The sequence below is a fragment of the Cyprinodon tularosa genome, unplaced genomic scaffold (genome assembly GCF_016077235.1).
Source record: "Cyprinodon tularosa strain WSP-4 unplaced genomic scaffold, ASM1607723v1 ctg434, whole genome shotgun sequence".
NCBI classification, from domain to species: Eukaryota; Metazoa; Chordata; class Actinopteri; order Cyprinodontiformes; family Cyprinodontidae; genus Cyprinodon; species Cyprinodon tularosa.
In genome coordinates this window covers 248,460-264,427 of record NW_024039157.1, presented here as the reverse complement: position 1 = coordinate 264,427, position 15,968 = coordinate 248,460, and the positions used below count along the sequence as shown (strand labels likewise).

The 15,968-nt window shown below is 38.3% G+C and overlaps 1 protein-coding gene across 4 annotated transcripts in view; it reads left to right on the top strand.

Moving 5' to 3' along the window:
- Positions 1–15,709, top strand: part of slc38a4 (solute carrier family 38 member 4) — a 32,807-nt gene extending 17,098 nt beyond the window's left edge. For all 4 annotated transcript variants that reach the window (XM_038299751.1, XM_038299747.1, XM_038299749.1 and 1 more), the window contains exons 7-16: positions 192–273; positions 373–455; positions 992–1,050; positions 2,447–2,707; positions 4,010–4,089; positions 4,239–4,339; positions 4,823–4,947; positions 10,544–10,688; positions 11,239–11,336; positions 11,463–15,709. In XM_038299751.1, the coding sequence (XP_038155679.1) occupies positions 192–273; positions 373–455; positions 992–1,050; positions 2,447–2,707; positions 4,010–4,089; positions 4,239–4,339; positions 4,823–4,947; positions 10,544–10,688; positions 11,239–11,336; positions 11,463–11,567 (1,139 nt within the window). In that variant the 3' untranslated portion in view covers positions 11,568–15,709. The remainder of the gene's footprint in view (positions 1–191; positions 274–372; positions 456–991; positions 1,051–2,446; positions 2,708–4,009; positions 4,090–4,238; positions 4,340–4,822; positions 4,948–10,543; positions 10,689–11,238; positions 11,337–11,462) is intronic.
- The last annotated feature ends 259 nt before the right edge of the window (positions 15,710–15,968 follow it).

Below are 15,968 nucleotides of genomic sequence, written 5' to 3'. Positions count from 1 at the left end.
AGATGGCAGTTTTTCATTTTGGGGTATCAGAGATAAAGAGTCAAAATGAAAATGGACTTTTAAAATTTTAATCTGTAGAGAGAAAAAAAAGCACTTTCTGATTTGACTTTTTATGTCTAAGATGTTTTATTGACGGCATATACAAAAAAAGATACATATAGATACAAACCTTTGTCTTTGTTGTCCTGCAGCCATGTCCAGCTACCTCTTTATTGTGAAGTACGAGCTGCCGGAAGTGATCCGAGCCTTCTTACGGTTAGAGGAAAACTCAGGGTGGGTGTCTGATCTCAGGATTATAGTCTAATATTTTTATTTTTTGTTTGATTTCTATAGTTAAGATCTTTCGGTTTTAAATTTCTGTTGTATTTACAGGGAATGGTACCTAAACGGCAACTACCTGGTGGTGTTCGTGTCCATTGGGATTATTCTGCCCTTGTCCCTCCTCAAAAATCTTGGTAAGGACAAACTCTGGTTCACTCAGCTCCTGTAGAAGTTCTTCTGTTGGAAGCCAAATATGTTCTTAAAACTGCCTAGAGACACCTTTGCCAAACCGGCTGTAACACAACTCCACTGAGGTCCTTAGTCAGCCTGGTGGGTTGGAGTTTTAGTAAAATGACACTAGTATTAAACCCATAGTCAGTTCACAGCTCAGACAACATTTATTAGTTTAGTGTTCAGGCCGACATTTTACTGCTCAGCTTCAAAAGATACACATACCAAGTCCTGCAAGCCAGATATAAAGCAAAGAAAAAAGCCAGAAAGTTTAAATGATTACCTAACGACTTAAGTTTGCACCCACTGACCTCAGTGTTTGTATTATATACTTTGAATATGGTTTAACTGGAGGCATTAAAGCCTGTTTGCATCTGCTTTTAGTTGTTCTTTTTTTTTTTTTTTTTTTTCTTTTTTTTTTCTTTTTTTTAGAAATGGCCTAAACCCCCCATACAAAAAAAAAATTGATTATTTGTTTTCTGTTTGTTTTTTTGTCTAGGTTATCTTGGCTACACCAGTGGTTTTTCTCTTTCTTGTATGGTCTTCTTTCTTGCTGTGGTAAGTTATCCTGGGACTGGCTTGCTTTTAAAAGATTTATATAGTTTATATATATATATAGATAGACAGACAGATAGACAGACAGACTAGGTATATATATATATATATATATATATAGAAAGAGAGAGAGAAATATTTTATACAATAAAAAAAACAAAAATTATAAGTGTGGCATGGGTCTGTTACCGGTTCTTAAGGTATGCCAAAGATGTTAAAGGTTTCAAAACCATTTAAATATTTATTCAGTTCCAATTATGCAAAATCATTTAAATAATATATTCTCTTTCGCCTTTCGTCCACTTTTTGAAAGAAGGTATTTCGCTTGCTTACATAGGAAAAATCTGATGCTCTGAAATAGAAAAAAGTATATATATATATATATTGATATTCATGAGAGGAAGGAGATATGTCAATATCGATCCTTTTAGGTAATGTCAGTATTAATGGTTGATTTAAATAACTTAACCATGTGTTACTATATAAATAGAAGAGTGTGTCTATTATAGAAAAGCACTTAAAAGTTAACATTAAATTAGATTGGGTGCTATTTTTTAACTAATCTTATACGGTAAATCTCATCCCAGTTCATGCCACTGATTTCTAGATTCTACAGATTTCCTAATATATAACCTGCCAAAATGCAAATTCGCTTTTTTTTTTTTTTTTTGTTTCAACTGTTTTGAATATGCTATCATTATTGGAAGCCTCTGGAATCTGAAATGAGAACCAAAAAGCAAATATATGAGTATAGATTAAAGCTTAAACTAAATATTTGACCAGAGTTCATTTTGACTGTGAAGAAATGTGCCTGTTTCTTTCCAAAAAATGAAGGAAAAAATGTAGACGGCAGATTAAATCCATTGAGGTCCAAGTTTAGTCAAGCAATGTGGGAGGCGTTTGAGCAAAAGAATGATGGAGCAAAAATAGTCTTAAGTCCTAGAACCACAAAAAGGTTTATATTTAGTTTAATTAATCCTAAAGCAAAATGGCAGGAAAAATAGGGTCACCAGAAATGAGCAAAGATATATTTTAGTCAAATTTAATTCTGTTTTTAAAGTTAGGGGTTCAGCTAACATAAAGTGCCATTTTTTAATGATATAAGTGGCAGTGACTGTATAGACCCACAATGACAAACACTATTAAAAAGTTTGCCCATTTAAAATAGGCTTCTTCAGAACACCTATAAAATAAAGAAGTGGGGGTTTTTCTCAATAAACAGCTCAAAATTTCTAAATTTATACATTTTTAGAAGCTCTTAAACCCCAATTTATCCATTTGAAAGTGAAATTAAAGATATTTTCATAGTAACAATGCAATAAATGTTCAGGTAGGGTTACTAATGATTGAAGAAAACTTGGATGGTAATGTTAAGGCTTTTTATTTTTATTTCTCCCAGCTTATCTACAAGAAGACCCAGCTACCGTGCCCTCTTCCTTTCTTTTACGCACATTCATCCAACCTCAGTATGAACACCTCGGACATGTCGGGTCTATATGCGATACGGCACAACACATCGCTGATGGACTTCTCTCGGGCCGACATAACTCCGGCGGTCAGCAGCAGCCAGGACGCTCATCACACCACGGGGGTCCACTTCGAGCCTCACCCAGATGACGAGGAGATGTGCACGCCCAAATACTTTGTCTTCAACTCACAGGTAGGAAGCAGAGGATGCTGGTCGAGCACATTTTCTGTAGCTCAAGTTTTTTTTTTTTATTCAGAAAAAAGGCTCGGAGTGCTGACTCACAAGTAGAATAGACCCAAATTCCTCGAGGCACGAACAAAAGTTTAAGAATGAATAGAGTGGAAACAGGATTATCTGATATCACTTGAATCCCAAGTATTTGCAGGGACACGTTTGGAAAAGGTTGGGTTATCTGAGGGGTGGTTTGGACCATTGTGTGTTCAGTCTATTCATGTTAGGGCTTCTATAATCATAAATCATGATACCAGTTTGACATCTGGTATTAAGTTCCCATGTGAATTAAAGGTTACCTGCTTATGATTCACAAATTACAGTTTCCAATACCTTTAAAGATTCAAGACATTTCTAGACTTCTCAAGAGGAGTAGCCAACTCACCTTTGACCTGGACTGACATCCAAGCAGTCCATCCAAAAAAAGAAAAAGTTTTCACTATTTCAGCAGGGAACCAAATACTAAATGGTTTTTATCTCTGTTGTAGTAAAACAAAGTTGTCTTGTCCCTAATTTATCTCATTAAAATACATTTCTTTGTATTTTGATGCATTATTTCACTTTAAATTGAAATTACAATTTATAAGTCTTCTACAGAATAACATTTAGCTGCAGGTCTTCTTTTTTTCCTATCTAAACCCTGACTATTTTGCTCAGACCTGTAACAGCTTATGTGATGAAATAAATTCACATTTGGATGTATTTCTTTACATATACTACACTGCAAAAAAATTAATCTAAATAAGTAATTTTTTTTCCTTTAAATAAGTGCATTTTTTCTTGAATTAAGGATTTAAGTGAGACACTTTGCCAATGGAACAAACCAATTTACACTTACAATAAGAAAAAAACAATTGTATTGTCTTATTTCAAGTGCATAGTATCTAGATATCTTATTTTAAGAGTAAAAATACTAATTCCATTGGCAAATCATCTTATTTACCTGCTCAAATTAGGGGTAAATACCTTTAATTTAAGACATTTTTACTCATTTTGAGATCGTTTTTGCAGTGTAGGACATGGCTCTGAAACCTGTTGAACCACTTGTTAATGTCAATGAAACTCTGCTTTGTGGCTGTAAAGGGAAACCAAGCATAATTAAAAAAGGAATCTGCATAAAATAAATGACTCATTGTATATTAAATGCTGTTTTGTTCTTAGATCAAAAAACATAAACCTATAATTCATATGCTTGGTTTTACTGTATTTTTCTCAATTCCTGAGGGTTTAACTCTTTAAAAAACTTTTTTTTCCACCCCACAGACTGCATATACTGTACCCATCCTGGCCTTTGCATTTGTCTGTCATCCTGAAGTGCTGCCGATCTACAGTGAGCTGAAAGAGTGAGTTTATTTCCTCTCATGTCAGGCAATATAATTTCCTTCAAACCTGAAAAACCAACGATATTATCGACTAACTTAATCCCCTCATAGGAAATGTTTAGACATAGTGTGACCTTCATTAATTGTACATTTCATTGCTGTGTTTGCAGCCGCAGCCGGAGAAAAATGCAGAACGTCTCCAACCTGTCCATCCTCGCCATGCTCATCATGTACATGCTGTCGGCTCTGTTTGGCTACCTCACCTTTTATGGTATGAGCAATAATTCTCATAAAAACTGAGCGATATTAAATGATTTTCATTTATCTAAAACAGTAGACATACATTTTATATAAAATAGGCCTATTTATACCACATACCAAAATCACAGGTCGTGTTTTTGTCATTCTATTTGTGGAGCTATGATAACCACTCAGACTTTTGTTATGATCTGCCACTATTTGTTTAAGCAGCATCACTCTGTGCTTGGCATCACATACAAGCACATTACAACCTTACCAGGAGAAAAAACCAAGTAGTTCCCATCAAACTTGTCGATTTAGGCAATTTTTTTGATTACATGCATTATTTAAAATGACTCTAGGATCAAAAGTATTGAAATTTGAATGTGAAATCCGATTCTGGTACCTGAGATGTCTATATTTTAGCATTGATCCACACATCACTAATATGTGCATGGATTTGTTTAAGTGAGCTGGCTTTAAAAGCTGTGATATTCCTGCATGTCTATTGCAGGTAATGTGGAGGATGAGCTACTGCACACCTTTACCAAAGTCTACAAGTTTGACACCATGCTGCTGTTGGTGCGCCTGGCCGTCCTCACCGCCGTCACGCTGACAGTCCCCATCGTGCTTTTCCCTGTAAGTACATGTCGATTCAAGCAAAGCTTGGAAGCGTCTTCCCGGCTGGCTGGGCTTCACTTCTTCACCTTCATCAGAACTTTTTAAACATAATAGTTCCCCTTAATCAATGTAACATAGCCTGAGTTTCACTCTTTTCCACTTTCGTTTCTCAGCCTCATAACAGGCAGTTTGTTTATAAGGTTGCCCTGTTTGATTTACGTCAGAGCACTTAAAACACACGTAAAGACACACCTCCACTTTAAATGTTAAGCATTTGCTGCCTGTGAGTCCATGTGGTTCTCCTTACAGGGTGCAACAGAGCCCTTCTGTTTTTATTTGTCAGTTTCTAGACTGAGCAGTTTTTTTCCGCTGCCACCTTGGGAAAAATAAACAGAACTCACTGTTTGGTTGCAGGTCCTTTTGTCGTCACTCAGGAACCCAAGCACAAACCCTGTGGTTGTAAAACCCCACGCCTCTTTATTGCACCGCTATTATTTTAACGTCACTAAACCCTTTTTCTTTTTCTCAATATCTGTTCTTATTGGGTCACATGGCAACAAGTCACCAAAACGTATCGACTCTTATTCATTCACCATGTGCCCCTTATTCATTCACCATGTGCCCTTCTTCCCTCCATTTCCATATATGGTCATGGGATAATTTTAGCCTGTGCCATCTGACACCAGGAGAACAAAAAAGGCCCACTGGTCAGTGGAAGTTTCCTGCCTCCTTTAGGCTCACCAACGCTCACACCCATGTCAGTTAATGTTATAAGCTGCCTCTGACATTGTTGTAATTACACCAGCCTACCAAAAAGGGGCAGCATTTTTCCTTTTTTTCAATACTGAAGCTGTGGCTGTAAAGCAGGCATCCCCAAAGTCGCTGTCCTGCAAGTTTTAGAGGTTTCCTTCCTCCAGCACAGCTGATTTTAATTGAAGGCTCATTAACAGGCTTTTTTCAACTGCAATCATCATAATCAGCAGTGCTAAAGCAGGAAAACCTCTAAAACATGAAGGACAGCGGCCCTGGGGATGCCTGCTGTAAAGCTTTAGTGACTGGAGGCTATTGCAGCTTGATGCAACAAGTTTTGCATTACTTCGAAATCAGTTTGTGAGTTTTGGCTTTTTTTTTTTCTCCAACAGAGAAATTTTTGTTTGCACCTTTTAGCTTTTTTTTTTTCCTTTTTTCGTAAAGCAAGGTGTGGGAAACTCAATGTTTCCCTTCCTAAGAAATCTGCTGCAGATGTTTTAGAGGCTGAGTCTCAGCAGTGGAAAAACCCTGACCCTCAGTGAGATAGCAGAGGCAGGGAAGCACGGAGCAGGCAGGGGGAGTACATTCCTCGACATATCTTGTCGTATAATCCTCCGCCCAGTGGGCCGGACTTTAACACCCCAGCTTCACACATTCCTCGAAAAGTGTTGGCAAGGTTCAGAAATCAGCTTGTGAACGGCTCTGTTTTTAAAATACAGTCAGTGATAATTCTAATGTTGCTTATCATGACATAACAAAAAACTATCTGTTTCTTACCAGATAATGAACCTATAAGCTTAAATGTGCAAAAATAAACAACAGATTCCAAAACTGCCTTTATCTATTATTATAAAACAAAGCAGTGGGAAAAAGTGAGGAGATTTTCTTGCTGTTTCCACTGGACCAAATGTGGGGAAGTAGCAGGCAGAGGACGCTAAACAAATGCAGTGACCATCAACTGGTGCATGTTGGTAAAAGCAATAAATTATATACAAAAAAAATATGAAATGAAAGCAGGATGCCAATTTTAGCTGAACTAAGCCCCCTTTTTTACGACTTTTTGTTGCTGAAGTTAAGGTTAATAGGTCCATGTTGCTTGTAGGAAGCTGCCTCTTGCAAATAAAAGCACTTCACCTCTCCATCTTGAAAGTTTTCAGATGGTAAAAAAAATAAGGATTACTTTCAGGTTAAAAGCGTTATCTACACATTAAGGTTTAACTAAAAACTATGTTGAGGTTCCTGTAGGAGGAAGCCTTAATTAAAATATAGCAGCACAAACAGCTTTAAACCTATGCATCAAAGTCCTTTTGTTAGAAAGCTTTTCAGAACTGGTTTTATCTGTGTGCACCTGTGGCTGCAAAAAGCTGAATCACTTCCCTTTCTCATAAATGATTTCTAATGAACAACCTGTCTCTGTCAGCATGTAAATAAATTAGGTGGTATGGCGAGTCCTGCTGAGAGAGCGCATTATTGGAGCCGTGCCTGGCATCCCTGTTAGAGATGCAGGTGTGCAGCATTAGGAATGTTTCATTAGCTCCCCATAACTATTCATACTGTAAATAAATCAGCTTCTGCTGCACATTTGGAAGACCGCGAAAGAAAAATGTGAGACATTGGACACAAAGAGCTGCTTTGTCTCACCGTTGTTCTGCCAAGTTTCCATCTGGCCTCCTGAATCCTCCTGGCATAATTGAAAGAAAACCTCAGCCGACCTTCAGCGAGAGATTAACATTAGCTTTGTCTGCAACCGTCCTTGGCTTCTGTGGCAACGCAGCAAATGTGAGCAGAGACCATACACGTATGTATGTGTGTGTGTAACCTGAAAGTAAATGTGTGTGTAGAGGATGGGGGGGTGGCGGTCACATGAAGACATAAAGGGGGGACGCTAACCGGAGCCGGATCACACGGGGCTTTTCCGAGGATCTGGTGCATAATGAAAGGGCTTTATGTGGAGTCAGACGTGTCCCAGTTCTCAGGCCAATGAGGCCATGAGGTGTGATCTTACCTTTATAAACATTAAATCATTTCAACTTTTAAAGCAGCTACAATACTTCTACATAATCCTGTTAATGAAACACATCTGAGATGAAACAACATGAAATATTTTAACATTATAAAACAATATTAGGTACTTTAACCACAAATCAAACATGAAATAGAAATTCTAATTTCATTTAGTTTATGGTAAAATCTAAAATATAGATTTAAAAAAATGTAATCACAAAAAAATTTTTTAAAGAAAAAGTCTATTTACAAATGTTAACGTGACTCAATGGTTGGTAATAAGTAGCTTAGTGGATTTTAGGGGAAACTAAAGTCTTTGTAATGTAGAAATGTAGAATTATGTTTAACCCAAAAACAAATGAATACAGACATTTAAAATCAATCAAATCTAACAGCATTCAGAGGAAATGTAGGCACTACATTCTGGAAGATGTGAAGAATAAATTTTCAAGTAAAACTTTTTTTTTCCTTTTTTTTAAGAGAACAAAATTTATTTAGGAATTCAAAAGCATATAAACAAAATTACCTCTCAGAGAAAATGGAAAAAAAAAAAACAATATAAGCCTGAATTCCCTTTAAAACACTTGAAAAAGCAAATATGCAAGGTTAAACTAGAGAAAAATATACAATCAAATGAACTTTCTTAAAGTTTAAAAAACAGATTATGTAAGATCACCACTAGAGGGCTCACGTTCTTTTCATTGGTGCCCTTTGTTAAGGTTACAGGGGGAACTACCCCTATCAAAAAAAAATATGAATTTCAGTTTCTATTTTCCGTTGATGCTTGAGTGCTTCCTTAGCCATGCAAAAAACTTTGAGGTTCACTTCCTCTCGATATTTTCACTTGTAAGGGCCTTTTCACTGTCACTGCTGTTATTTTCCACACTGTCAGTGTAAAGTGAAGCAGAAATAGTGTCCACATCTTGCCTCAGTCTCTCTGTATACAGTTTGTCTTTCACTTTACTAGAGTGTGTAGAGAAAATATGACCCCTGTGCATGCAGCAGACACTCCATGCTTGCTTTGTTTCTAACCGGCCAAAGCCAGATGCTTCCAGCTCAATTCGGCTCCACGAGTAATCTCTAAGGAGCAGAGGATATATAAATATCACATGGTGAACACCAAAGACTGTGCGCCAGGTAACAGGCTGGTGCTGAATGGTTTAGTACCTTGGAGAGAAATGCTGCATCCAGTCTCTAGTTTTCCAGGCCGTCCACGGGGATAGAGGGAGACTGGTGGAGATGGTCTTCAGTTTAGAACAATTGGGGAAAACTTAGATATGCGCCAAGATCTGATTTTTAAAGCATAATGAGGAAAACTTTTTGACAGTGCAAGCATCTACTTGGTGATTTATGGTAGAGGAAGCACAAAAAATCAAGTCAAATAAAAGTTTTGCTGCACCTAGAAGTGCAGCAAAAATGAATGTCTTCTTTTTATTCAGACTTGACCTTTACTGGAGAAGATTTGATAACATCGAGTCTCTGAGATATGCAAGTCATGCTAGTTGGGCAGGTTAAGCCTCAGTTGTTTTAACATACGACACTTGAGTGGAAAGGTAAAGCACAAAAAAAAGAGTAAGAATGTAAACTCCCAACAGTGACTCCCTCCCTCCCTCTGCGCGTTTGGGCCCGCCCTTCTCTCACTAGCGGCTGATGCAACTTCATAGTCCCATATCACTGCAGGAGATAATCCCAGGCACCAAAGCCGACGGTGCCTTGGGTTTCTCCTGATCCCTACAACCTTTCACCCAGTAAAGGGGGGGGGGGGGGGGGGGGGTTAACAGGCAGCCTGTAGCTCGGGGGGAGAAAGGTGTCTTAGCTGGAATCTGCTAGTTTACCTCCCTCCTTTCTTAAACAAACACACACAGCTCAGGAACAGACCAGCAGGCACAGGTCTGAGAAGAAATTGAATAAAACAGTTATATTAATGTCTTGCAGCAAATTGGGGACTTGCTTTGCTTTGCAAATTATGTAGCTTTACAAATAAAGACTTCTAGGTCTTTTGGTAATTCTGCAAAAGAATTGACAATTCTGTGTTGCAGTGAGCTTGACACAGACATTTTTGATTTATGCCCAATATTGAAGTGTGGTCTGCTCTATGTTATCCACGCCACGACACAAGAGGGACAATCAGGAACTAGCTGTGGGTCTAGATACGGCCGAGGCGGTGAGGAAGTGGGGGCAAGTTTGTGTGACAATGGAGCGACATGAGGGCAAAAAAGAGCGGGGATCCAGGTGGAAAAAGGGTCCCAGCGTTCTCCCGCACCTCGCTCTTCCAGCTAGCCGAGTTGTTTTCCACAATGGCGGTCACACAAACAAAACAAGCCGGTAAGGTACCAAACAGGAAATACACATAGTGTAGAGCGGATGTAGATTTGACCAATCAGAGGCCTCCTGTCTGCGGCACTGTCTGCTGACACCTACAATTTTTGAGAGGTGAACCAGAGTTTCTGCAGAAGGTGCGGGGACCAATCTGCGTTGAGATTCAGATGATCTGGTTTCTGATCATAAACCAGCCTTAACTCTGGAAAAGGGTACCCCAGTGGTGCCTATATTACTAGAGCGGGAACAAGAGAGAAAAGGTCCAATTTGTTGCGTTCCATAAGCACATAGACGAGACAGAAAGCATGTTGGCGAAGTTGCTTGTTTCCTTTAGCAGGACAGGGAATATCAATAAAGATGAATGAAGCTAAATGTAGGGTAATCCTATAAGGAAACCAGTTAGAGCAGCAGACTTGGTACTTGGCCAGGGGTTTACTGCCAGCAGGGCAATGACCATAAGCATGCTCGCATGCAACGCAAACTATTCCAGATGTTGTAATCGAGCGTAACACCTAAATGAGTGTGCTTTGTGTTCTCTCAGATCCGCTCCTCCATCACCACGTTGCTCTTCCGCGGCCGGGAATTCAGCTGGATCCGGCACCTCTTGATCGCCATGTTCATCCTCGTCTTCAACAACATGTTGGTCATCTTCGTACCCACCATCAGAGACATCTTTGGCTTCATCGGTAAGTCCTGACACACACTTTCTTTTTTTAAACTCACGTGAGCAAAGGCCTGTTTCCCCTGCCCTTTGAGCAGCAGATGTTAGAAGCCTCTTTGATACTTGCAGAAAGACACCTCAATGCTTAAAATAGCCGAGTTTGATCCTCCCTCGCTCATACAGAACTTTAGAAGTACTCTACTTTTTTGCTTAGTGCAGATTGAACCGCAGCCTAAATCGTCTAGGGTCTCGTTCTGTAACTCATGGCTGTCCTCCGTGCATTTTTAGCTTGGCAGGAGCAGCATTTTGTCAGCTTTTTTACTCGCTCACTCAATATCTTAACAGAGCACAGTCTATAGAAGGAGAGGCACATGGGAGAGTAAGGGATATCTGCTGAAGCAGTGAGAAAATTATAGCTGTGCAGATGCAATCTAACCACCAATTAAAGAGTAAAGTACTATTTTCAGCTGCAATATGATGATAATTTTAGTATTCACTCACTATAGATTGTACCAATTGAGAGAAGGCAACCTGACGCTCCATGCTTTAATGAACCCTTGGTCCTTTTATTGCAGGTGCTTCTGCAGCTACTATGCTCATCTTCATCCTTCCTGCCGCCTTCTATCTCCGCCTGGTTAAATCATTACCATTTACGTCCTGGCAGAAGATTGGGGTAAGCGTGCCTTGCCTTTCATCAACTTTCTGTCTTTCTTGAAAATACATCATTAGGTGAAAGTTCAGCCATCCCCATTGATCCGTTTTCTAACCTCATATCCAATTTTTCTCTCTTTGTCTCTAGGCGTTAGTGTTCCTGCTTGTGGGAATCGTCTTCATGATCGGCAGCTTGTCGCTCATCGTTCTCGACTGGATCAATCACCCACCCGGCTCTAAAGTTGGCCATTAAAGCCGCCTCCTGTCCCAATTCTGGATTCCTATTTAAAATGGCGGCAGCCCTTCTTTTCCCACCACACCACAAGTCATCTGTGTTACTTCGCTTGCTTGAATCATTTAAAACTGTCCAGTGTATGAACTGGACATGCTGTTTCTTGAGAACATTTTTATGTCCTGTATTTTGGAATGCAACTACTTCAGACTTTGATGTAAAACACCACAGACAGTCTGGAATTGTCATCATGATGAAGATATCTATTTCCAGCCTTGAAGACACTGATCAAATACAGTAGACAGCAGCTTTCACTTGAAGATCAGCATTGTGATTGGACCGCAGAGCTGGAAAGATGATGGCGTTTCCTGCTTTTCTCTAACTTTAAGTAACATTTATGGCTTTTGCCGCTACCCATGGAAAACCAAGCACTTCTTCAAGTATTTAATCACTTTAAGTGGAGATGCAGCAGACACCCCCACGCATGTAAAAATATGCACAGATATCGAACCATTTTTAAGCTACTATCCACAAAATCAAAGGAAACGGTTAAGCATTACAGTGTGTTTTATTTCTTTATCAAATTGGCTTATCATCAGATTAACAATCGGATACCTCGCCAAAGTCTGCATCATGGATGATCAATTTTTCCAGCTGTGTTAAAGAAGCGAGACGGTGCTTTCAGTATTACTGTCATACAGAGCTCTGTACATGGAGGGGATGAATGTACATAATTACGTATCATTGTACATAATATCTGCGCAGACCTATTGAGGGCTCTATTTCTTCAGGTTATTTGAATATTAATTGTCATTTCAAGATATATACATGCTGGAATAACTGATCAGGCACTTAATGTTGGTTAGTCAGCTGGATGTAGAATCATTTGACATTAATTTCACTCTAGGTTATGTAGATTAGCTAAAGGTAACTAGAGTTTTAACAAATGAAAGCAGAAATACTTGAGTTTAAGATTGTTTTAGCTAAATATCTTTATCATCTGATCTCTTCGCTCATAAATGCAAAGGCCATGTTTTAACATCGTTCTTAGTCTTAATTCCGACTTTATCCACATGAAAGTTTCATGTAAAGCTAACTTAGCAGCTAGCTGTTAATGCTAGGGTGCATACCGATTGGCTTCCTACGCCCCATCTGCACTACCCCTCTGAAACCGATCGGTATCGAGTTCGGATTGAGCTTGGATCAGTTAACCGTGCCGAGATTTATTCTTACGATCATTTGCACATCACGCTAGGGCGGTTCCTCGCCTCCTGTTGGCAGTTCAGGATACTACAACTCTCAAAAATGGCTGATTTCGATGAAAGCCTTGGTCTCTGCATCATCCCAGCTCGATTTGATACCATTTATTGTTATTAGGCTGAGAAAAGTTTATTTGTCCTGCACAGGTGATGAGATCTGTGAATTGCAAAGCTGGACAAGCCTGAAAACTCGCGAAATGACTCAGCTGTAAATAGGAGACGATTCGGCCTGCTCCTGCGCTCTTTGTCATCAGAAAACCGAGCCACAGATGAACCGCGTCGAGCCCTACTGTTGAACTAGTACTACATTTAGAGCGGATTGGTTGTGTTTGACACAGCCCAGTTCAGTTGCGTTCAGTCCCATTTCAACTCAATAGTTATCTCGGTTACCTGCTTGGTCCGCTCTTGGCATGGTCTAAAAAAGGGTAGCGTAAATGGGGCTATGGCTACAAGTCTGTTCTACTATCTGCTCCACTGAAAAAGCCTGCAGCATCTAAATGTAGTCATCTCTATATGCCCACTATGTTCGTCTTTCAATCAAGATCTTTTTTGAAAAGCTAACTTGACACGCGACCAATGACAACGATACTCCCATTCTAAAGGTGGCGCCAAAAAAAAAAAAATCGTGAAGAAAATTTCTATTTATAGAAATTATACTAAAAAAATAAGATTTTTTTATTTCTCATTTTGATAATGTTACCTTTGTGAAACCAGAAAAGGATATTTACCAATGATAATACTTATTATTTCTCCCTCCTCTATGTGGAGAACATAGAAGTCAGCACATTATCGTTTCCGATGAGATTGTAGTGAACTCAAAATAGCTGTGATTCAAAGTGTGGTTCAACAAACCCCACAATAGTTTAAATAGCTCTGTCTAATTATTGTTGGTGAGGTTTAAGGGGATCGGGTTTATGTATGTAGAGGGGTAGCTTTAACAACTTTAACGCTGCATTTGGTTCGGAAGTCGAAGCTCAGACGTGGAAATGATGTCACTTTAGATCCAGGTTTTATGTGTCCAGTGGCCATATTAGTTTTGAGTTTGAAGCTGGCAATATATGCTATTCCAGTTTCAGGATTAGGTTCAATTGTTAGTACTTTTGGTTTTCGAAATTTAGATTAACTCCACATTTTTTATTTATACTTAGATTTGAAATAGTATCTGTACCTTTTAACTGAATTCTGTGTTGTTTAAGCCAATAACTGTAGATGAAAGATAGCTTCCCTTTGTGTTCATGGAGTTTTTATTAACATTTAAAAGGGTATTTTACTGCTTTTACTTTGAAAACCTTTTAATTTCTTTAAAATTCACTCCTCAAATCAGATTTTAATAAAAAAAAATGTATCAACATTTTTTATAGATGGCTTACACAGGTTTCTATTATATTCAATTTCTACCAAAATGGTCTTGTAAGGCAATAAGTTAATCGATGTACATGCTAAATCTCACTATTATAGCCTGTTCTATATGGTTTTAAAGGAGATTGATTATTTTATTTCTAGTTACTGGTAGTTAAATTTATGTTTGAAAAGGATAATTTAAAGGTGTTCCCTAAATCATTAACCCTAAACGTCACATTTATCAAAACCTGGCCTGACACTTTTCCAGTTTCAGCTTTGCTCGCTTACCGAACCATCTCCAGCTGCTAGCCATATATTTAGCACATAGATTAAAGAAATGTCTGTCTTCCGGCCTTAATTTGTGCTGAACTGAACAATATCTTTTTTATCCATTTCAAAAACACATAAGAGCCATTTTTTTAAACTGTGATAGAAATGAAATGTCTAAAAGTACTTAGGTCAATGCTAAACTAAAGTCGACTGCAATATTGTAATTCACTCTATTTCATATATAAATGCCTTTTATATACACTTCAAAATGAATGCCCTGTAAATCCGGATTTCAAATTCAAATAGTGCCTTTTGCATACTTTTCATTTCTCTTTATTCAGGCCTCCAAAACAGGTGCCTTTATTAAAGCATCTCAGATTTGTCTGATTCCACGTGCAATCGTTATGCCCTTAAGTCACATGAACACACCCAGCCAAAGTAGACATTTATAGATCCTTTGTGGATCTTCGTACGTGAAGCAGATAGATATTTCAAATGAAATAGTGTATTATGTGCAGGTTTTTGGATTACAAACATGGTCTTTTTTTGGACAATTGTATATGCTGTGTAAATAATCTTTATTTTATGGTACACTGACATTCATCACCTTTGAGTGGGTTGTGGGGGGATCGTACTTGAGAAGCCTTTTACAATCAAGTGTTTTATTTTTATTATACATGTTATATATAAATGTGGACGAGTGTTAGACTTTTATTTCTCTTGCTGTATGACAGTAGTTTTCTTTTTTTTCTTTGTAGAATGTTTTCCTTATATACATATTTTCATGTTTTAGTGTGACCTATGGATCAGAATGCATTATACCAGGAGTCAACTTCTGAACATTTGTTTCCCTCATCTCTTTGAATCAAGGCATTACATTTCAGTTAATCACCAGGTTCAGAAGCAAAACTCTAGGAAAGCTGAATTTCAGAAGCAATACCAGAAATCTTCACCTCAGGATATTAAAATGCCAATACCATGACAATCGTAAATTTCTAAAGGTTACTGAAGCTTGCAAGTGTATCAATGCTGTCGTAGAAATATCTTTGGTGAAGTTTAACTTTGTATAACTTTACTTGAATCAAAGCATTTGATAGCCTGATAGTGCCAGCAGGCTTTTATGCTGAAAGGGTGTTTTCTTTAACCTTGTTGAAATTTTACCAAGAAGTATACCTGTCCACACTACACATTGGCCCTCTTGAGTATCTCAGGTCCTTGGTCTGGATTCATTTGTCCCTACATTTATGATTACAGTGCCTAAGAACTTTACCTCAGCCCATGCTGTAAAAAAAATATATATACATTTTGTGCTTGCATAGAAAAAGAAACCTTCCTGTGCTCCAAGAGAAAACACCAGCAAAATTTGAGGGAAAGGTGAACAAAACCATCTCTTGCCTTATTTTTCTACGGACCCTCAGGCATGGAGAAGCATTGGCTCAACGTTTTTGCTGTTCCCAATGTCTTTACTCCCTGTGGATCAGGCTAAACATTCAGATTTGTAATTTACCTAGAGAGTGTCGTTTTTGTTTTGTATCAGTGATGTTTCATTACG